This window comes from Amaranthus tricolor, chromosome 2 (assembly GCF_026212465.1).
Source record: "Amaranthus tricolor cultivar Red isolate AtriRed21 chromosome 2, ASM2621246v1, whole genome shotgun sequence".
NCBI classification, from domain to species: domain Eukaryota; kingdom Viridiplantae; phylum Streptophyta; class Magnoliopsida; order Caryophyllales; family Amaranthaceae; genus Amaranthus; species Amaranthus tricolor.
Genome location: NC_080048.1, coordinates 640,002 through 664,464, shown reverse-complemented (window position 1 = coordinate 664,464; position 24,463 = coordinate 640,002). Strand labels below are relative to the sequence as shown.

Sequence of the window (24,463 nt, the reverse complement as noted above, 5' to 3'; positions counted from 1 at the left end):
TCGAACTGTGTCTACGTTGGTTTTTATATAATTGTAAATCTATTTTAAAGTCTGGTCAAAGCCAATTTCAATTATAAGATCGAGTTTGTTTTGAACACATATAGATCCACCATTTTAATCGTCTCAATGTGCATATTCTATATTGTTTCTAAATCTTCGACTACTTTATTAAATTACTACTTCCATTCTAAAATATTAGCACCCGATTGTGATATGTTATGTGGAAATGTCACTATGAATAATAAGTATAATTAAATGGTGGAAGTATATTCAAATTCTTAATGTGTTCCATTTAGCAATGGGGCAAACTATATCGGTCTAAGAAATAATGTACGGCAATGACACAGTTAAATCTTAATATAATAATAAAATTTGCAAGTGTTAATTAAGTTGATTGAATAATGCTTAAGAAATTCTTTCAAAATATTGATAAAATTTTATAATATTGGATTTGTAAAAGTTATATTAATTATATATTTGAATAGTCAGAAATGCAAGTAAGATATTATTGGTATAATAATCTGTGGAGTACACTGAATTTAGCAGATAATGCGGCTGGGATTCTAAAACCGTTTAGCTAATGGAGCCAAATATGATAATTTAATTTAATTTGCAATAATGGTATTTGAAAAGGTTGGTGGGATTCTCTTTTACTGATTTTGAAATCATGAGAACGTCTCATTATGAGACAGATCCATATAATTAGTCAATTACTTAAATTAATTATTTTAAGATCGTAAGTGATCGTTTTAAAGTTATAAGTAATCACTCTAAAACTATAAAAAGTAATTATTTTAGAATTATAAGTAATCATTTTAACGTTATAAGTGAGCACTTTAAGACAAAAAAATATATTCGACCAGCCCATTAAAAATAATCTCAATATGAGACCGTCTCATTTAAGAATTAATATTTTGAAATTCAGATCTGTAATACATTTAAAAATTTCTATAGTGGTTGTAGCTTGTGGAGGTGATCAAAATGGTGCACTGGCCCGATTGAAAATCAAAATGGCCCAAAAGCGAAAAATCTTGGTTCAAAAATGACTAAGGCCCAGAATCGATAGTTGGACTAAGGTTCTTAAGTTGACAAAACCCAAACCAACAGGCAACAGCTAGAAAACACGCCCGATTAAACTACACCGCTTTAATTCGAATGTTAAACGAGATTTTTGAGAATTCTTTTGTGAATTTGTGAATCATCCATTACCGCTGTCTTATCCGTGCGATCTATACATAGTTCGTCTTGTATGAGACTGTCTTACGGAGAAACGACTTCAAAACAAGAAGTCCATAAGCTAAAAATTTCTTTTATTGAGCTATTTTACCAGAAGTATGAGACATGTCTCACGGTGAGACCGTCTCATAAATTGTCTTAATGAGATGGTTTCATCGTGAAACCTATCTCCTACTTAGTTAAATAACCAAATAATAGAATATTTTAAATTAATAGACCTTTTGTATGGACTCGTTTCACGATGAAACGGTTTCATATAAAAGAGGTTGTTTTATTAACCTACTCTAACTGTTAAACAATCTATTTTAAGACTTTTTAGCCCAATGGTTAAGATGAAAACTTTAAAATTTGATGTCTACTCTAAAAGTTTTAAATTGTCAATTCTAAGATTTAGAACATCTATTCTAATTTAAAATGTTCATTTCAAACATTAAAAGGAAACTCTAAAATTATTATAAAAAATGTGTCAATTTGCGAGAATTTGAAAAAAATAAGAATATTTAACAACTTAATTCCAAAAATAAGCTCCGTGAAAACTTATTTCCCAAAATAAACGTCCGTACATCCAAGCCTAGGTTCGTCAAGAGTCGCTGTTAGTAACAGCGAAAGAGAAAAAAAAAATTAAAAGCCCAAAGTCGCTGTTACTAACAGCGACTTAAAAAAAAAAAAAATTTTTTTTAGGTCGCTGTTAGTAACAGCGACTTAATGCGTTTTAAGTTTTTTGTTCCCCTCAAAGTCGCTGTTACTGGGTGGTTAAGGTTTTTTATTAAATGTTTACTGTTCTAGTACACTAATAACCATGCATTTCTTTGTTGTATTTTAATTTATTGCTTATATGTGTCTGCATTTCTAAAATTGTTCATTTTATCTTTCAGGTTGTCTGATATATGAAATCTTTGCTGGTATGAAGCTTAACAAGACAGAAGAATTCCGAAATACTTCTTCAATTCCAAAGGTATCACATATTTTCTATGTATGATGTCGTTTTATGTTATAATCAAATTCTTTAAAATAGCTACAGAATTTAATTGTTAGTAAGCACGATTTTCTTACATATGCAAAATTATGATGAATTGGCTACTTGGTCCTCAAGATGACAACAATTCTTTTTGTATGTCTTTTTATTATTGTTCTTTCAGTCGTTGCTTCCAGATTATCAGAGATTATTGAGTTCTATGCCGTCCAAGAGATTAAATACTTCCAAGCTTATTGAAAATAGTGGTAAGTTTTGAAAAGTTTCTAGTACCAAGGTTATGATTTCTCTGATCCTTTTACTTTATTCAAGGAGGGATTACACATCTCATTCTCTCCATATGCAATCCTGGAACTCTATCTATTGGACAAGTTCATTCATGCCGATACAAGCATGTACAAATGGCCCCATCTTAGTATTTCCCTTTGTATTGTCTAAAATGTAGGTTACGCTGCTGCACAAACTTGGTCATGTCAAATGGGACATGTTGCTGTTACTAACATAGACTTTGAGCTTTTAATTTTTTTTTAAGTCGCTGTTAGTAACAGCGACTTTAGGCTTTTAATTTTTTTTTCTCTTTCGCTGTTACTAACAACGACTCTTGCCGAACCTAGGCTTGGATGTACGGACGCTTATTTTGGGAAATAAGTTTTTACGGAGCTTATTTTTGGAATTAATAAGTTGTTAAATAATCTTACAAGTCTCAATCAGGGTGTGTGCATTACATTGTGAAGGCCCAATCAACTCCATTACATGTTTTTCTTGTTCTATGTAAAAAGTTTACAATATTTAAATGTTGTACTCCACAATCAGGACATGGCAACTAATTCAGAAAATTAAGGGGAAATTGGAGCTTAGGAAACGATGATAGAAATCCATCATTTTTTTATTCTTTTATTTATTTTTTACCTTGTCACTTTTTAAAATACGGACGTAAAAAATTTTTTGTTGCGTCTAACTGTCTATTATATTTTACAAACCATGCAAAAAGACTTTTTGATCAGACTATATTTGATATTTTACTACATATGACTTCGTTTTCTTAGAATTGAATCGACGCAAGAAGCTTAACTGCTCAACACAATATATGTCATTTGTGTATCATTGTGATCTTCTTGACTCAACCACAAGGCAGTTTGAGAGCTTAAAATAGTTGATATTTATAACAAGCACTTATCTATACACGCAATAGCAAATCATTGAAAAAGGTTACCAAACTACTCAAGATCCATCCCACTAAATATTTAAATACTTAAAATAGTACACCTAGCCCTTCCAATTTACTATAAATATTTAATTAAATATTATGTCGATCAGGACCGTTTCTAATTCTAGGCAAGATAGACATTTGTCTAAGGCTTAGAGCTAAAAAGGAGCTAGCCTAATACATCAATTCAACAATATTATTGTCATATAAGACATAGAACACTGTTTGTAAAATCGTAACTAAACGACTTTTGCCAAACAATCCTTAAAGATTGAAATAAACCTTTCATAAAATGAATTCATTTTTTAAATTTTGCATAGGGTTTATAAAATATCAGAAACAACACTGATATCGTGAATTACTCTGTAAAAATTGTTCAAAATCGGCAAGTAATACATAGAAGCATGCCCTAACCACTCAAATCCCCCATGTGAATATATTGTTCTACACCGTCATGCGTATAAGACACCCTATGACTTAAATTACGAAAAATAGTACCATGAATTAATAATTAGAAGGCTCCACAACAAAACCCTACTTTATGACAATAACAGGAGCAACTTTTAGGGCACAAACTTCTTGGATTCCATGTACTAATCATGTCTATAGCTAGCTAACAAAAACAGCATGCTGTACTACATGAGCATGCACAATAAGTATGTCACAACTATACACCAATTTTGCATTCTGTCATTTTTCTTCTATTTCTCCACTACAACATTTTGTGCTCTCTATATATCATGTTCTTATTCTTGGCTTTTTATTTTATCCATATGCAATTACTTCATTGTTTATTATCCTTTCTTGCTCACTTTATCTAAAACCCTCAATATAAAAAAGTTAAGAAACAACAAGTTTAGGTAATGCAATTTTTGTTGTTTATTGCATGCATGGATGCTTACATATTCAACATATGGGTATTATGCTATGTTCATGCTCATCAGCTTAGTTCTTGAAGTAAGGAGGGAGATATCTTCTATATTTTCTGTTAGTGTCATATAATAAGTTTGAATTTTGTTTTTCTTGTGTTATCTATATATATGCTAGAGAAGGTTTGCAAGAGAATCAGTTTTTATCTCAGTTAGAGCAAGTACCACTTTGTCATGTATATATTTCTGTATTCGACTCACATCTAGCCCTTTGCATTTCAGTTTGTTCCATAATTTCAAAAAAGGGCGTTCCATAGGACGGGATGACTATTAAATTAGCTGTTCAAATTAGGCATAAAAAATTTTAATGAATTGGAAAATCTATTTTTGAAATTGATGATGATTCTATTTTACTGAGTTTACTTTGATAAGAGAAATTGAGCAACATATAGCTAAGAATATATAGTTACTAGTTTTTTTTATTGGAGGGTTAGTTACATAAAGAGGAGTGATTCTTTCACGAAAAAAACACTTCTTTCATATAATCGCTATGTTTTAATAATTATAATTATGTGAAAGATGTAAAATTCTTCCATGGAAGAATCACTTTTCAGTATGCAAACCTTACAAAAATCTATTCTCTTGAGTACGTAATCCATATTCTAGATTTTTAATATTGCATTTCCTAATAGAGAGGGTTTATATTTGGTCTTATATATAATATGTTTATATTTATAGGCAATTATGATTAGTTTATTTAATTAGACGTAGCTTTTTTTCATTTTTATTGTGCTAATTTTTAATTGTTATATTATTGTTATTATGTGGACTGGTATATGTGTGCAGTGATGTCAAAATTAGTCTCTTCATGTTGCTGAATTAAATAGATAATTTCTCCGAGAGTACAATCAAATTTTCGTTCAACATGTACTCATTTATTTCTTCCCCTAATTCAATCCATTTTGGATGATAAAATATATTTTATGGATAAAGTGCCTCATTAAATATGAAAGAAACTACACGTTGCTAGTCTACATTTATGAATTTTTAGGGTGCACCTATTTGATTCATAATTATATTTGATTTTTCTTATTAACTGATGGTTTGTAGTGTAAAATTTTTAATTAATGTGTATATTATTCTCACGGTTATGAAACTTTGATTATTACCATTAAATATCACATTTTCAAATGATAATGCTTTAAAAATATTTTTTTTTGAGAAAATGAGATAATTAATGCATAACAAGCACGACTATTAATTTTATCAAAATATTTTCTTAAAAAAATTATACTAACTTATCATTATCAATCCCATTATTTATTATCTGATCACAACCGGATGGACCGTTAAGTATTAATAAATGAAAAATGTACACCTTTAAACTTAGCTTAATTAATTATAAAGTATTCCATCTTAGTAATTGCTAAAATATAGAGAATAAATCCAGTGTCACAAATAATATAACTCTTTATAATGATGATTGCTTTACTATTAGGTTTCTGATCTACTTTTAAGGATTTTTTTTCACGAGCTATCATCAAACTAGTCATCAACTGTACTATATGTAAAGCAAGGGTAGTGATGAAGACTTAATTTAAATTCAGATTTTTTTATTAATTGATTTTTAAAACTTACCTTAATCACGCAATGTTTATCATCTCAATAATAATAATATAATATCAAATAATCATATCAAAGCCTTAAATTTGACGTCAAAATCTCAAAATACATGGTCCATTTTTTTTATTGTAAGACATTAGTTTTGCAAAAGGGTCACATATTCATTTTCATCCTCATTTTTTTTTTGCTTTTTGTTATGTAAACAACAATAAAATAAAACTTAACAACCCAATCAAAAAATACATCAAAAAAAGCACATAAAATGGTTGATGGAAAAATCATCAACTTCGAATATCATTAAAATTTATATTAGAATATTAATTCTTCTCAAGTATTCATATATATAATACATTTTAAAACCAATTTAAGCAGCTTAAACATCACATAATGGATGATAATATTGATATTAGAAGCTCAGTAAATAACTCATAATTTTTTTCCATAAGTCTTGCTATGTACATAAACTGAGCCCTAATTTTTTTCTTCTCTTACTTCATTTTTGTATAATTTGTAATTATCTCCTTCACTTCCATACATCGATTTCGCTCGTTGAGGTAGGTGTAGACGCTTTATCTTGCAATGAATCCTCCTTAATCGAGTGATCAGATATCGGTGTACAATGAAATATCTGATCACTCGACGAATATTTGTTGTTGTTGTTATTGTTGTTGTTATCGTTTCCACATTTGGCAACATCTTCTTGGCTAAGTTGTGAAGCAACAAACTTATCAAGAACCCTCCAATCCGTTACTTGATCCAAAACATCTTGTTCATCACCATTGTTATTTTCAATCAATAACGTTGAAGCATTATTGTGATTGTTGTTGTCAATATGTTGCACATTAACATCCAAACTTGAGTGAAGATTCATGTCTAAATTATAATGAACTAGAGCACTATTACTATTACCATGAGATGAAGGCCCAAGAAGCATTTTGGAGTTTTCAAAGAGAGGGTATTGCATAAGATGTGCTTGTTCTTGAGGAATTTGAAAAGGCAGACGATGACCATGGTTATGACTATGACTGTGATTATTATGATTAATATGATGATGATTGAGTTCTTTCTTGTAAGTGTAGGAAGAGTAATTGATGATTGTATTATTGTTGTTTGATTGTGAAGGTGGTTGTTGTGGAGAATCCAAATCAGACATCAATGAAACTTGATCATCATACCAGTATGGTGATTCATGATCATTCATTCTTCTCATGGTTGTAGCAGTTCTCTTTTTGAACACTCTACAAACCACCCAACCTTCTTCCTGTAAAAGTTATATAACCAACTACCATTAGTGACTCCATCATTATAAACACCTTAATTGTATAACCTATCATCGTCATCAACCCAATATATCCCGTTCAAAAATAAGGTGTGTGTGAGAAAATATAACGAACAATACATACACGTACCCTTCTAGATAGTGGCTAGAGGAATGTGGTCAAATTTAATCTATTCAATGGTTAATGCTTCTTAAGCCTTACCTTTTTCCACAACAAAAAGGTACAATTGTTAATAATATTGGTTTAGCTTACAAATCCTAAAGTTTATTACTTGAGTTAGCTTACAACATGCATACATAATAATATTAACTTCATTAATAAGAATTAGACAAGTGTATTTCTTTTTCGTTCTAAACATATCATTGTTATATTTTTTCTCTTTTAGACAATATATATTTATATTTATATATAAAATGTAGCAAAATGATAATAATGATAAAGGGATATTTTCTAGAGTACGTGTAACGATAAAATACATTTTTGTTTTTATGGAGTATTTTGCATTTTGAAAATACCTAGCTCCCATTTGACTAGATTGAAAGAATCAAAGACGACTTGAGATAATGAATATCATGTCACACATTTGAGGCCTTTAAAGTTTTCTTATATGTTTATTAAACATACTTGTAAGGTTGAAGGTTATTTATCATTGCTTATGAGTAACATGGTAAATACTTAATTTGTATAAGGTTTTTGACAATATATAAAAAGATGAATGATGCCAGCTTATTGTATGTATTATATACTTGATCCAGATATTTAAAAGTCGGTTTAATTGATTATTGTACGGATTTTTTTTTAAAAAAATAAGATCACTAAATGAATCATCTATCATATGATGTAATTAAGTATTAAGGAACTGACCTGAGAAGGTCCATTTTCATCGGTTTCAAGTCTATACTCATGCATAATCCAATCAGACTTTTGGCCATTAGGAGCTCTCCCTTTATAAAACACCAAAGTCTTCCTCATGCCAATTAAGTCATGCTTACAATATATAGCCTTGTCTCTTCCTGTTGCCTTCCAAAACCCTGCTGCCGTTGCTCTATTTGTCCTTGTTCCTGTCGGATATTTCTTATCTTTGTGACTGAAGAAATAATATTCGTTCTGCTCTTCATCTCCCAATTTGCATAATTCTGCCCTCAAGGAGTAGAAAATTTCATTAATTAAATAAACATTGGAACTTAACGGAAAATCTAGCTAGATTACCAAGTCTCATCTCCTATAGATTACCAAGTCTCATCTCCTAGATCATGACCTGAGTTATTTGAATAAATACAACATTGAATTACGTACTATAAATATAACATCAGGTTTTCACGCAACCCAACCTAATGTAATATTTAAATAATTAATATCTTTAATATGTACAAATAAATATTCTAAAAAAAGTTAATATTTAAAAATCATATTTTAAGATTAATCTAATGAAATCTGACTTAACTATTTAATTTGTTATAATTTGGTGTGTAAACATAAGACAAGGTTAATTGATGAAGGGTGTAAAAAGTATATTTAAGTGTTGCATTTACTTGAGATTATATTGAAGGAATCAATTATATCACAATACAAAAATAGTAGTCAATATATAGTTGATTCAGTAGGGATAAATAAATGTTCAGCCCAACCTATATATAAACGAGGATTTATTTGCCCCTGAACTTAATGTTAAATTATTTAGTCTATGTATATAAATGTATACCTTGTAGATCCCAAGGCTCAATTTTATATAGATCAATCTCTTTGATAACATCTACATCAATCCTCCTTGAGCCAACCTTTCGTCTAAGATAATAATCAACAAGTTCCTCATCAGTTGGATGGAATCGAAATCCGGGTGGAACTTGTGTTGATGTATTCATTATTTCTCCGTCTTAAAATTCTGAATCTGTACATAATTAATTATTCATATGTTAGAATTAACTGCAAAAATATAGCATGAAAGTAAGTTCATACATTTTAAAGGATTTTATATTCACAGAACATTGATCAGGTATCTACTGTAAAAGAGTCTAACACTGCTCCCCAAGCGCTTGTCAATTAATTACCCTACATTGTAACATTATTTTAAATGCAACAATATATATATATATATATATATATATATATATATATATATATATATATATATATATATATATATATATATATATATATATATATATATATATATATATATATATATATATATATATATATATATATATATATATATATATATATATATATATATATATATATATATGATGCAATGAACTTTGATTAATACCGAGCAAATGATATCTATCAAGGAAAATATACATGAGCAGATTGGTTTTGTATCAATTTGTTGATATGATAGAAATAATTTAAGTGTTAAACTCTCTAACTAATAAGCTGTTTAACCCTAGCTAATAATATACTCTTCACTATTAGTATGAAAAAAATGAAGTGGAATCATGACAATTAGAAATACATGATATAATGTAAATGTAATTAATGAATGATAATGTTAGAAATTAGAAAAAATTGAAGAGAGGATGGTGATTAATGACACAAAATCCACTCAAAACTAATTTTAGTTCATGAAATAGTCTATTAGAAGTCCAACAAAAAATTAATTATCCTTGGGGATTTTGCTATACTCGTATAAAAATGAAAGATCAAACACTTCTACTCTCCATTTCAATCCATTACACTCGACCATAATATATGGTCCATTGTATAACAATGATAGAGCCTTAATTAATTAATCTCAACAATATAAGTTTGACTAGAGTAGACATACATGTAGTTAAAAGCAATAATACTTCTCATTAGAGGTGTTCATTTAGATTATGGGATTGATTTCGGGTCAGTTGTTTCGTATTGGTTTAAAATCGAATCTTGTGCCCAAAAATGATGTTTATATAATTTTAAATTCATTTTGATGTTGGATCAAGTCGATTCAGGTTACAAAGTCAGATAAATATCAGATCGTCGGGTCTATTTGGAAGAGCTATTCCTCTCTTTCACCAACCAATGATGAACCTCACATTATTCTAGAAGTAATGGAGTGTGTGAAATCACTCTTGTGGGTAGAAAAGTATCTTCTTTATTTTTTGATATCAAGGTATGTTATGTTTTAAGGTTAAGCTAGTTGCACCATCACAAATAGTGATAAAATTTAGGACAGCTTTTCAATATAAATATTCTTTCCACTCTAAAAATCGATCCAAACCCTACTTGAAAGAGAAACTTGATCATGATGAAAGTTGCTTGCAATTATGAACCTACAAGGTTTATATTTAGCATTCCTAATCTTCTATCTTAAACAACAATATATGGCTATTATTTTTTGTGACACATAAATAATAAAAATATAATATAAATAGCACTTAACAAAAAATCATATTTGATGGCGTGTGACTTTGATCCAACTAACTGATATAGAGTATATAACATATTACGGAAAATCTACCGTAAGCTTATAATTTGAGTTATAGTTCCATTATATGTTGTATACGCTATTATTAGCAAGAAACTAATTTAAGATTTTAAGCATACCAACTTGTTATAGATTAAATTTCTCAGCCATAATTGATTCAATAAGGTCTAAAACATAGGCACTTGAAATTGAACATCCATAATGACCTAGAGGAATCAATTAGCTATAAACCAAAAGAAATTCTTGATGTTAATTTACATAGCTATACATTATTATAGCAAATCTTATTATATAATTGAATTTAATATCTACTACTAACATTTCCATCTAAAACAAGTTGTTATATTAGTGATTTAATTAGTTCAAACAAGTATTTGAAGACTTAGCTTTCATCCTTGCAATAGGGGAAAATCATCAATTTCCCCTCCTTTAATTTGCTTATATTATAGGGATTCTCCAACCTTATCCTATATTAAAAAAACAATAAAGAGAAAAGATTTTTTTTAATTCAAGGATATGGTTAATTTCCATAGCCAAGAGGAACACGGGAAACTGATTTCTATTTAGTCGGTGAGAATCAAGCTCTGACTATAAGAACAACAGGAAAATACTTTAATTATTATATGTGAATTGATAATAATGAACCGTAAAACTAATTACATCCTGATTTTGATGTGAAAACCCTAATAAAAAATTTGAAATCATGCACCATAATAAGAGAAAGAGATATTGAGCATACCTATTTAGTAAATAGCCTCAGATACTTAGATCCACAGATCTGAGCTGAAAGAAATGTTGATTCACTACTCTTCTAATCAAAGCAAGACTTTTTTTTTTTTTTTTTTTTTTTTTTTTTACTTTTTTGATTTCTAGAAAGATGATAAACTTTAGTTATTGTGGGATTCAACAAAAAAAATGTTTTTTCTCCCACCCAAATAGACTAGTACAAAACCCCAACAAAAAGTAGAGGCATAAAGAGACAAACTAAATCAGAAGGAACATTCTCTATACCTAGGGAATTGTACTTCCCACCAAATATATGTTCCCTTGTCACAAATCTCTCAAAAAATTGATTTTTTTAAGAAAAATCCTCTAGTTTTTTTTTTCTCAAAATAAAGAACAAATTTTGATGACTACCCTTTATTTGAATGGATGAATAGAGAAAAACCCAGGATCTAAAATGAAGAAGTATATGAAGGGGTTGAAGAATGATCGTTATCAAAGAAGCTAGATTGGTGGGGAAGGATGATGATGGTGAAATATTTGAAGGTTTTAAGAGGAAAAAATGGCGAAATCGAGCAAGAGAATAAAGAGAAAGGTTCTTAATTTGATGATGGTAAGAAATAGAAAAAATGATTTAATTTTAATGGTTTGGTAAGCTCAAAGTAATCCACCAGCCATTGATGTGGACTTGAAGAAAAAGGAATGTTTTTTCCTTTGTTGAGTTTCTCTTTCTGCTAACACTGTCGAAATGAGAAAGAGAAGAGGAAGGAAAACGGGGTGAGTGTGGAAGTAACGGAACGGACCAATCACACACTACTTAAAAAGAAAGCTCTATCTTACACTCAAGAAAAGATAATTAAACCTTTTGTGGGGAGAGAAGAAATAAAAATCACGTATTATATCGACTTAGTGTATATTAAAATATTTCACATTAAAATAATATAAAATAATTTTGATATACAGAATATAGTATTAATTTCAGAGTTTGAGTTAGTAAATTTAAAATATAGTATATATGTTAGCAAAAAAGCAATTGAAAAATAGATTTAATGATAACAATATTGTAATTTAGTTCATATTAAACTTACATGAAAAAAAGTACATTTTAAAAGAAAAAGTCATTTTTTATGAAAAAAATTAGAAACTTTAAAATGAAAATTATTATTTAGTTGGTCGCTTTATTTTACTTCAATTTAGTATTTAAATACGTATTATATGTGATATATATGTGATATATAGACAAATTAATTAATCAAAATAATTTAAACGATAATAAGCTAGCCACCTTCTACTAGCTAGCTAATTGGTATTTATATTTTTTAGCTAGTAATTTTTTAAATTAAAAACGTTTGCAAGTTAAAAAAATAAAAATAAAAAAAAGTTTGATATAATTTTAGTAACATTTGTTATTTGTAGATGTCATATGATATTCATGAATCAAAATTTATCTTTTCCTTAAAATAAAAATACGTTAGCATTTCACTTAAACAGGGATTAAGTGACGTAATATGAAATTTCATGTGATTAATAATAGTTAAACAAACATTAATATTTAGACTGAACGTGTGAAGGTGACTCCTAAAAGCTCAAGCAATTGATCTTAATGACCCTACAATATAATCCCTTGCACTCTCTAGTCTTAACTTCAATAATAATGTCAAGTGTCAACCTCTAATGATGTTTATAATTTCTCATGATACTAAGGCCTATCAATCAATGGGGCCATTCTCAATATTTAGTTTAAATTTTTGCCAAAATGTATCTGACTTAATTTATAAGTTAAAATATATTCAAGTGAAATATTGTTTGATTTGTTTTCATTGTAAATTTTATAAATATTAATTTTAAAAATTTTCTAATATACAATTAGAGATATTTATGATTAAAAAATTCATTGAATAGAGTACAAAAAGCAAATAAGACAACTACTCTAAATTGATAAGGAATATGTTGCTAGTTAGTGTTTACTATGATTAACACTTTTTACCTTCATGAATTTGTCTTTAACTTCATAATTGCTCATTAAATTATACTCTTATGGTTTGTTTTATTCAAATTACTCCTCATGATCAATAAAGCTAGATACTAAGTCCTTTCATCAAATTGTAGCAAATCCACATGATGTAACCCCATATATTCCTCGGTTGTTTAGAGATCGAATCTGTATGTGTTGATCATAATTAAAATCTCATATATAAATAAATTAGATTCATAAAACAATTTCTAAGAAGCAAAGCAAGTAAATTTTATTTAGTTATTACATCTGTCATTTTATTTTGACGTTAATATTATTTACGCATTAGAAATGAACTACACTAATTATTAAACCAACCCGAAGATTGATAATCAATACTTGTAGATAAATTTTTTATTAAGACCGTTTCATTATGAAACGACTATAATTAAAATTTTGTTAACTAGCGAAAATTCTAACAATCAATAAACATAATATGACAAAATGCCCTATCAACCTAGTTGCATGGATACGTGCGACTGATAAGATTTCAGATATACTCCCTTCTATTCGCACTAGGTGTCTTATTTTCTTATTTAGTCAAGTCATCTTAAATGTCTCATTTTTATTTTTGGTATGTTAGCTTTACCAATTTACCCTTACTAAACTTAACTTTTTCACACTTTTACACCTACTATCCCCACTTTACCCCTATTAAAGTTTAAAAACACTATACTTTATTCTTTCACGTGTGGTCCTATTTGACCACCTAAAAAATGGTGAAAAGTCAAATGAGACACATAAAATAAATAAGAGAAAGTATGTTATGTTGGACACTAACAATCATACAAAATCGAATTAAATGAAATAATGTAGTGTTTGGAAACAAGTATTTTATTTCAAATTATGAATTTTAATTATGAAATCATAAATGAAAAATTTAAGAATGACAAGGTTTGAGTAGCCATTTTCAAATCCTTAATTTTAACTACTTTGAAAACAATGATGGAATTTGATTCAAATTTAAATTTGAAAATTTTTGATTTGCCAAACAATAGATTTAAGCCAATTCCAAATTTTCAAATGAAATCATTGTTCCCAAAGATAGCATAATGAAATATAAGTAATTCTAATTGAAGAACATACCCTTATACAATCATAACGAATAAGGCCAAATTACATTAAAAAAAAAAAATTCAGATTAGAATCAGCAATATTTCACCAACACAAATTTAAAACTAATATTTTCTCAATCAACCTTGTCCTAACTTTTTAGTAAAACGTAAATAAAAAAATTTAACTTCTTTAATCATCTTAATTTATAAAGTTTGAAAATTAGACAAGTTTCCATTTGTTTTAATTTTAGGATGTTTGAGGTTTGGTACCAACCTTTGAAAGGTTGAAGATTGAATACACTTTAATACTTATTTAGATATGGAGGTAGCTAAGCAAAGCTCGTCACAAATACGACACTATAATAATGCATCCCAACTCCCGTTACTCTTAACTTTGACGGTTACGGAAAGTTAGACCCCGTGCCCTTAACCTTGAGGCCTTGACTTTAATCCCCGTTTGTAAGACTAATACCGTTCCGTTTTGACGTCATTACAGCTGTCACATGGTTATTGGACTTTGGCGTAGAAGGAAGGGGACTTGTTTGAAGTGGACCCCACAATTACTAACCCTGCTTCTTGGCGTGGCATTTAAATTAGGTCCCTCTTCATCATTACTCCTTTTTATTTATCAACTAGCTTATTGTTTATTGTTCTAGAAAAAGTGTAAATAAATACTTCTAATTAGAAGTATTTATTTTCATTAGTTTTGAAGATAATTTGAAGGAGGAAAGCTACAATGACAAAAAAATATTAAATTTTAATGCATTTTTTAGATCTTTAGGTATATATATATATATATATATATATATATATATATATATATATATATATATATATATATATATATATATATATATATGAAATGCTATATTCAAAATTAATGTATTTAGATAAAAATATTAAATTGCAAATCAATAAGATAGAATATGATATCAAATTACTTTTAACTTTATAAATTACTCCCTTCTATTTAAGCCAACCCTAAATTTAAAAGACATGGGTCAAAATATTAATTGTGAGCCCATATATATTACATATACAACTAATAATGTATATAAGACCGTCTCAACATGAGAACGAACCATAAAATAATCACTTAAAGTTTATAAGTAATCACTTTACAATTGTAAAACATCATTTTAAGGATATAACACTACAAATAAATGTTAAAATAGCGACGGCAAAAAGGCGACGGCCACCTGTTCATTGCTAATGGTGACGAACATGCGACGAAAAAGTCATCGCCATAGATTTCGGGAAAATGGCGACGACAAAGTCCCGTAGCCAGCTCATCGCCACCCTTTGCCAACATCTCTTTTTAAAAAACAGTGTGGGGCGACGACTATTTCCCGTAGTCAGCTCGTCGCCCAAATTTTTAAAAAAAACTTTTTTTAGTGGGCTATAGCACAGGGCCGTAGCTAGCTCATAGCCCCCATTGAACATTTTTTTTTATTTTTTTAAGTGGGCGACGACCATGTGCCGTAGCCCCTCTCCACTTATTTTTAGAATTTTGCTGCATTAAAAAAATACATAAGTGTCTACAATTAATAATATACTAATATAATTAATAATATACTAATAATACGCTAATACGACTAATAATACACTAATACAACTAATTATATACTAATACAATTAATAATAATACTAATATTGTAATAGCCCTATTTTTAAACGTTTTTTAATCTTAGCTTAAATACCTATAATACACTAATACGACTAATTATATATTAATTCGACTAATAATGTATTAGTATTACTCTAATACGACTACACAACTAATAATACAATAATAAGATACTAATTCGACTAATAGTACACTAGTACGATTAATAATATATTAATACTACACTAATACTACTACAAAAGTGTTAATATATTAATAATGCATTAATTCGAATAACAATATACTAATATGATTAATAATGTATAAATATTATTCTAATATGACTACACAACTAATAATTTACTAATATTACACTAATACGACTAATAATATACTAATCGATTAATAATATATTAATGCTACGCTAATACGACTATACAACTAATAATATACTAATACGATGTATTAATACTACACTTATACGACTATACAACTAATGATATACTAATAATACACTAATTCGACTAACAATGCACTAATACGGGTATTAATATACTAATACGATTAATAATATATTAATACTATAGTAGTACGACTTATAATATCCTAACAAAACTAATAATACAGTAATACGACTAACTGTTGAAGTGTTGCACCTTTATGCTAGAGGTCAAGGGTTCAAGTCCCAACAACAACAATTATTCATTCAAATATTGGTTGGAGTGTTGCTGCCTAAACAAGGTTGTAGCCAGATCGTAGCCCCCAAAAAACACACATGGACAGTCGCCTGGATCACTTTTTGCCAATTTAGCGATTAAATGGCGATCATAAGTGTCATCGCCATTTTGTTATTTATTTGTAGTGTAATTTATCACTTTAATATTGTTAGTAATCAATCTATGGTATAAGTGATCACTTTAAACTAAAACTATAAAAAGTGTTCACTTATAATTGATCACTTTAAATCTGTAAGTGTTTATTGGGTAGACCCGATAGAAATAATATCACCGTAAGACTGTCTCATTTGAGAATTGATCACTTTAAACCTGTAAGTGTTTTATGGGCCCCTAACTTATTAAATATTAAGGCATCATTTTTTCTTTTTATTTTTACAAATTCTTTATTAAGATCGTCTCATCGTAAGACGACTTAATATAGGCTGATACAATTCTAATTTATTGAAAAAACAGTTTAGATTTAGGTTTTAAATTAATTTTTTTAAAATATAAATGATTTAGGTTGCTTGTATGGGTCTGTCTCACCGTGAGACGGTCTCATACATGACTTGTTGAATTTTTTTTTGATATTTTTGGGGCACATGTCTCTCTTGCCTTTTTATAGGGTTGATAATGTTCTTATTCAGTCAAATGTCCCATTTAATTTTGCACGTTGTGTTGCACTATTTTTATTCTAACTATCTCTAATTGCATTTGGTTAAATATTATAAAAAATTGATTCAAATAAAATTTACTTTGAGACAAACCAAACAAAATCAAAACTGACTATGTTTAACTTATAGATCGAGAATAAAATAAAAACTAAAAATAATTGATAAATATTAGCAGAAAACAAATGAGATATTTAATTTGAATACGTGGTATTATTTTTTTTTTTGAAATAATGATAGTATATTTTATTAAGGGAAGAGACAGTCTCTCAAGAGACTAGCTGATATATATTTGGTTAAAACATAAAGTTACAATTATTTATAATACTCAAAAACATTTAGATTTTGTCTAAAATGCTGGCCAGCAATATTTGAATTTTTTAGTTATAATGATAATGATAATGATATGTGGCTGAGTACTTTTTTAGTGTCGTTAAAGCCTCTAATCAAATAAAATTTATAAACACCCTAATTTAAAGCTACACAAGTGTAGTGATAAAGTAGGGGGTCGATCCATAGGGAGACGAGTTGCGAGACTTAGGGCCTCTTTAAGTATTGGGGGATCATGTATTGGAAGATTGGATACGAGTTAGACTACAACTACGAAAATAACAAACAAACAAGAACCGGGATGGGGTTAACTCACTTGTGACAGCTATCCTATGATAGAGGTTATGATTCCTTTGGTTTGATTGGAGAGAAGTGAAACGCAATACAAAGAGTGATTCGATCCTGGATCGGGTTTGGGATCACCTCCAAGAATCTCATCCTCCTCACTCTCATGAGTAAAGACAAGAGAATCAAGCAATAAAAGTCCACTATCCGTCAATCCTCCCCTACTCTCCTAGGCGGAGGGGAAAACTCCTAGTTCAAGGGGCGATTGCAAGATTCAACTCTCGTTGATCCCTTGCACCCGACTCCATTCATTGAGCAAGGGTTTAGGTTACTCCGGGATCCAACCCTCTTTGGCCTCCCAAAAGCAACCATGACAATCCTCTAACAATGGGTGGAGCAACCCTTCTACTAAGTCTCCATTCAAACCAATATCAACCAATTCCACCATTATCAAGCCATTAACAAGGGTTGAGCTAATCCCAACCCCTAACTAACTATTCACTACTCATAATTACAACCAACAAAATCATAAACAACATATAACATAAGCAATCTAACACCAATAACTTGAAAATGAACAAGACAAAAGAAATAATCAAGACAAATAGAGAAATATTATAAATCAACTAAAATAGAAGGTAAAAATGATCCATGCCTCCACCAAGCTAGCATACTTTAAAGCTCGAAAATAGGTAATCAATCTGCAAAAACGAGCAACAGACATGCTACTCTATAAAACCAACCAAACGCAATGGATATGCACGGAAACCAAGGAATAGTCGATAAATATTATGCCCAAATAGAAGGTAAAAATGAAGTTTATCAATATGTGTTACATAACTGTCGGGTGAATAGAGTTACTAAAGGGCTTGATGTCATATCCCATATTCTCAATTTAATTATGTTAATCACTTTTATTCTCGTATCATTAATTTAATTTATTTTATTTAGTTGAGAAAATAATTTTAAATATATGATAAGTTTTAAATTTGTACTAAACCTTATACATTATAATAAATTATATATATATATATATATATATATATATATATATATATATATATATAATATTATAGAGTTTCAACTACTTCTATCATCTTAAGCTGATGGTTAGATGCCTAATTCTACTAAAACTATAAAATAATAGTTAAAAACCTCATATAGTCTATCAAGTTAAATGCTTAACTTCAAATTTAAGATACAACATTTCTTTATTTAAAGTTATTTTAAATTTCATAATATATGATTACTTAAGCTTTTTAATTATTTTTTAATATACATCCATCGTCATATAAAATATTTATGCCTTACCATAGATTATTTCACTTATTCTATATAAATACTTGATTTTAATTTTTAAATAATATTATTGTAATTAGACTTGTGGACTATGTCATTATTGATTGAAATAGATGGTAAAAAAAATTAAAATAATTAGTTGAGCAAGCATATAATGAATGATTTGTAAACCACGTGATTAGTTTCTTTTTATTGGGCGTACGGTGTCAACGGGATTGGTTTACTATCATTGGGCCGTATTCTTTTGGGCACACGTAGAAACAATCCAGTTGAAAATGGATTTGGACATTGGTGGCATCAATTATTATGTCTTCAATTTATTAATATAATAAATCATTGTATAAGACGGTTAAAATGCAAATCATACATAACTTAACTAAAACAAAGTATTTTCTTGAAGAGATGATTTCTTAAAAAAAAACTAAAACAAAGTATGAATATATGAATTTTTTGTTTTGAGGTCGTCTCATCAAAAGATGATCTTTTTTTAATTCATTAAGATTGCCTTATTGTTTTAGTTAATTTATATTATATTTTATTTTTAATTGTTTTACTTATTTTGCATCTAATTGAAAATAAACCTTATTACATTGTTTTTGTTATCAATATATTTTTACTTTTTCATTTTTTTTTAGTTATTTTCTCATAGGGAGAAAGGAATATTTCTCTTTATATAATTTTTTGGCATTTTTTTGAAGATGGAAAATCGGAGATACCTACCAAGGGTAAAATCATGAGATTAGGTGACATAGTATGATCATGTGAGGGGTTTATTAACAATAATAATGCTCCTAATCATGACTATAATAATGTAAAATTCCTATCTCTGCCCAACAAAAAAATTGAGGAAGGGATAAAAAGTTCATAGTGCTAAATGCTAGAATAAACTTGCAATATAATCAGTTCATACAGTAAGTTTTTTATGAGATTATTTTACTAAGAAAACAAATTTATACAATTAGACAATTTCTTTAACTTCTTAATGTTGGTAGAGCTTGAGGAAATTAACTCAAATAAATAACTAATTTATTTGTAGAAAATTATAAAGTCATTTCTACAAAGCTAGAAACTTTTAAATGCATACATGTTACTCCTACATATCTTTAGAAAACCCCCTTACTTAACGGAAAAATACATATTATAATTCCAAATAGAATGAGTAACAAATCACAATTTTTATTTAGATTATATATGATTCCTTAGATCAATTTATTACTATCCACAAATTACCAAATATTTTATAGCAATTGGTTTTAACAACTAACAAAAAAGTCAATGCTACCAGTTGATCAAACAAGTCATAACAACTAACAAACTATAGTCAACAATCCGATACCAACTCTACAAAAGAATGGATCATGCGACGACATATACTGTCGCATCTTTTTATACTCGCGACACACAGTTTGCTGTCACTAAAACCGTTTGCATGTTTGAAAAAAGGAAACAATTTTATTTTCCGACGACAATGTTTTAATTCCCACGACAAGTTCTATCTTTGGTCATCACAATTTTCAAAAACACTTGACGGTCAATTTGCCATTGCAATTTTATCGTTGCTATTTACCCGTTTCGTTGCAGTGCAAATCCTACTTAGTACTAGCTAGCTATGACTTCCTTTATTTTTTATTTTAATTTTTTTAATAAACTTTTCAAGGAAAAAAATATATGAAAGCAAAATAGAAAAAGTATGAACAAATTGGATTAACCCAACATCTAATTCCGAAAAATGAGTCACAAATAACAATTTTTCTTAGTTTATATATCATATGATTAATTACACCTTATAGACTAAATTTATTAATATCTACAAATTACAAGAAACAAATACACTAATTATGTTTCCCATTAAAAAAACCTATAACACAAATTGTTCTATGATATGATCAGATGATATCATCAACATATATATCTTTTATATATATATATATATATATATATATATATATATATATATATATATATATATATATATATATATATATATATATATATATATTAAGGTCTTCTTACTAGAGACTAGTTGCTAAAACAACAAACACCTAAAAAAATTAAACATTTTTGAGCTTATTATACATAAATTAATTAAATATTCGCAGTAAAAGGAATACCAGCAGAAGGCAACCAAGATTGACCACCAATAAAATTCCCCACAGAAAACAGGGATGCTTCATTTTTACTTGTAATAATCTTAAATCCTCCCCATTTAACTCTCCCACTTACAGAAGATCCGGGCCCTGAATTCTTATATTCACCATAAAACAATGTATCAATTCCAAAATCCCCATCCCATTCAAGCCAACCTGCTGAATCAATAACATTATCCACAAAACTCTGCATAACAATGGTACGAGAATACTTCTTCCATGGTCTTCCAAGGTAAGATCGAAATGATGATCCAACATTTTTAAGTTCAGATGATGAAATTATCCGACAATTTTGGATTATAATTCCTGTGTTTTGATTCGGGTCGGTTCTTCCTTGGGCTGTTACTGTGTTTTTCTGAGAAGGAAGGGGTTTTCTGAGGATAATGTTGCAGTTTTGGAAGACTGAGGCTGAGTTACCGAAGATGAAATCTACAGTTCCGTAAATGTTGGAATCTTTGTAGAATTGTCGTTGTGAGAATGTGTAGAGTGTGTCTTGGTATCCTTCGAAGCTACATTGATAGAAGACTGAGTGGTCGGAAGCGACTCGAAGGGCTACTGCTTGGTGGTTTTCTGGTCCTGCTGTGTTGCGGAATGTTATTCCACGTGCTATGAATCCGTCTCCCGTTATAGCTAATCAAATCAAATTAAGTTTCAGTAAGAATTATTAACGTGAAATATTCGTGCATTATACGGACATATATATATAGTTATATAAATAATTACGAACAACATATTATAAAAACACCCTATATGATTTTATGTTGATATTGTACACAACATGCTAGTTGGGAAAACCAATCATTGATATGAAAGACAGGGTCATTCATGAAATTGGAGAGGTTCAAGGTAAAATATTAATTATGGGCCATAATTACTAAATATAATACTATTATAGATTCTTTATTATTAAATATTAAAGCGTCGTTCATCTAATTTTTCGAATGAACTTAGGGTACAAGCCCTTTTACCCCTATAAGATCGGCCCATTTAAAAGGTGACATATTTGTATTACTACTAAATAACTCATCCAATTTAATTTCAAGAGATATCAATTAAAAATATTGATATCAATTTGAATCGGCCACTACTTGCTAGGATTTCCATGAATATAATATTACCATTTTTATGGGTAGTACAATATATGTCCAAGATATATAATGTACATCATGCATTATACTTCGTTACTCCGTTTCGTTCCAATTTACTTGCAACATTTTATTTTTCACGCAATCCAATATATTAATTTAATTCTTAATATAATTATATAATAAAAAATTATAAAAATTTAATATTAATAACCTTTGCAATAAGATGAATCAAACATGATCTCATTTGGCTATGTTTTAACCTATAGATTAAAAACTAATCACAAATTAAAGACTGATGGCTAAATAGTGCCATTTTTCATAATGTTGCAATTAATATGAAACGAAAGAAGTATATATGTAAATTATGCAACATGGATGCACGCAAGCAAAAGTTTCTAGTAATTAGTTTCTAGCTTACCACCCATGAGTAGAAATGACATGATTTTCTTGAAACTTTTTAGTAACATTTTATTTATTTAAGTTGATTTAAGGTTAAGAAAATATAAAAAAAGAATGCATCATATATAAGTTATAACACTATCATAATATAGCTTTCATTTAAGCTCTCATCTAAACAAAATAATTAATTTAGAGAGTCGGGCTGGATGTATATTATAATGATATGTAATGTTGTTAAGAAAAAAAAAATTGTTTCTATGGACCATAATTAGAAAATATCATCGTCTAATATTAATCGTTTAACTATAGTTCTTGAACTATATATTAATAAGTATAGGTGGGATTCATTAATTACTAACCAACAGTTGCGGAATTAAAAGTTGTGAAACCTCCTCCATTACTTCTACTTCCTGTAATAATTGTACTTTGCATGCCATCACCTACTAGCATAATATTCTTCAAATTGGTACCAATTACGAGGTATTCTTTATACAAACCCTTCTTAATATGTATAACAAACCTTCCACTTCTTGCTCTCTTTGAAGCAACATCAAGGGCTTCACCTATAGTCTTATAATTTCCTGACCCATCTTGAGCCACCACTAGGTTCGCGACAACACTCGAATTTTGCAAGAGTTTCCTATCGCGCCTAGTGACCCATGTAGGAAACCCTACTTGCTTGTATGCTTGTGTTTTGGTGGTGCCCTTTTTAATGTGCATGGCTAAGCTATTGCTGATTAACATTGACACATTATTGGACAAGTGATACGGAATAAAATCAATGTCACGATCTAACCCTAACTCAGTTAATCCAGTTTGACAAACCTCGAGGTTTGTCAAAGCGGTGCTAAGCCAACTTTGTTTATCAAAATTCGTGCAATGGTTTTTCATAGAGTAAACTAAGGTTTTGTTTAGTATAGAAATGGTGCTATCGTAAAGGGTTACACAATCAGCCCATGCACCCTTTTCACGATCATTTCTACACTTTGTTCCAAGCTCTTTTATGTGGCCATGAGTCAAAATTGTTTGGTTCAAAGCTATTTGAATCACCCATTTTTGAAACTCGGTTTTGTGTTTGGGTTTAAGGTGGCTCATAAAATATTTGCATGGTTCACGATAAGGGGTTTGGCTACACCACATATTTAGATTATTTTTGGCTAGGGATGAAGATGCTTGTAAATATAAACACGAGACGAGAATAAGAAAAATCATTACGATATTTCTAGCCATTTTTCTTGAGGATTAATTTGTAATGATGGAGTGTTAGTGCTTAATTTATGTATCTAAGATGGCAAACTTAGAATTATATTATTATTTTATAAAAAATATTAACATATATATAACCTTAAGCTTGGAGGAACTATTTAATTAAGGTGGTAGTTTTCGAATTTTATACATTCATAAGAGTATAAGATTATACAAACTTCAATTTGAATTTTTGGATAAAATCTCTAGACTAAATTACGTTATGACCAAGATACATAAATCATATATGTGGAATTTATATTAAGTTACGTGAAGAGATTAGTATTTGCA

The 24,463-nt window shown here is 28.9% G+C and overlaps 2 protein-coding genes across 2 annotated transcripts; both read right to left on the bottom strand.

Moving 5' to 3' along the window:
- Window positions 1–5,736: 5,736 nt before the first annotated feature.
- LOC130806937 (NAC domain-containing protein 7-like) lies at window positions 5,737–12,105 on the bottom strand. The gene is made up of 4 exons (XM_057672200.1): window positions 11,334–12,105; window positions 8,891–9,076; window positions 8,053–8,324; window positions 5,737–7,169 (listed from the first exon to the last, which is right to left on the bottom strand). Exons 2-4 carry the CDS (start codon window positions 9,048–9,050, stop codon window positions 6,432–6,434), a joined length of 1,170 nt encoding a protein of 389 aa, XP_057528183.1. The 5' UTR covers window positions 9,051–9,076; window positions 11,334–12,105; the 3' UTR covers window positions 5,737–6,431.
- A 9,273-nt stretch (window positions 12,106–21,378) lies between these two features.
- Window positions 21,379–24,157, bottom strand: LOC130806936 (pectinesterase-like). Its single transcript, XM_057672199.1, has 2 exons — window positions 23,287–24,157; window positions 21,379–22,070 (listed from the first exon to the last, which is right to left on the bottom strand). The coding sequence occupies exons 1-2, from the start codon at window positions 24,155–24,157 to the stop codon at window positions 21,379–21,381; spliced, it is 1,563 nt and encodes a 520-aa protein (XP_057528182.1).
- Window positions 24,158–24,463: the final 306 nt, after the last annotated feature.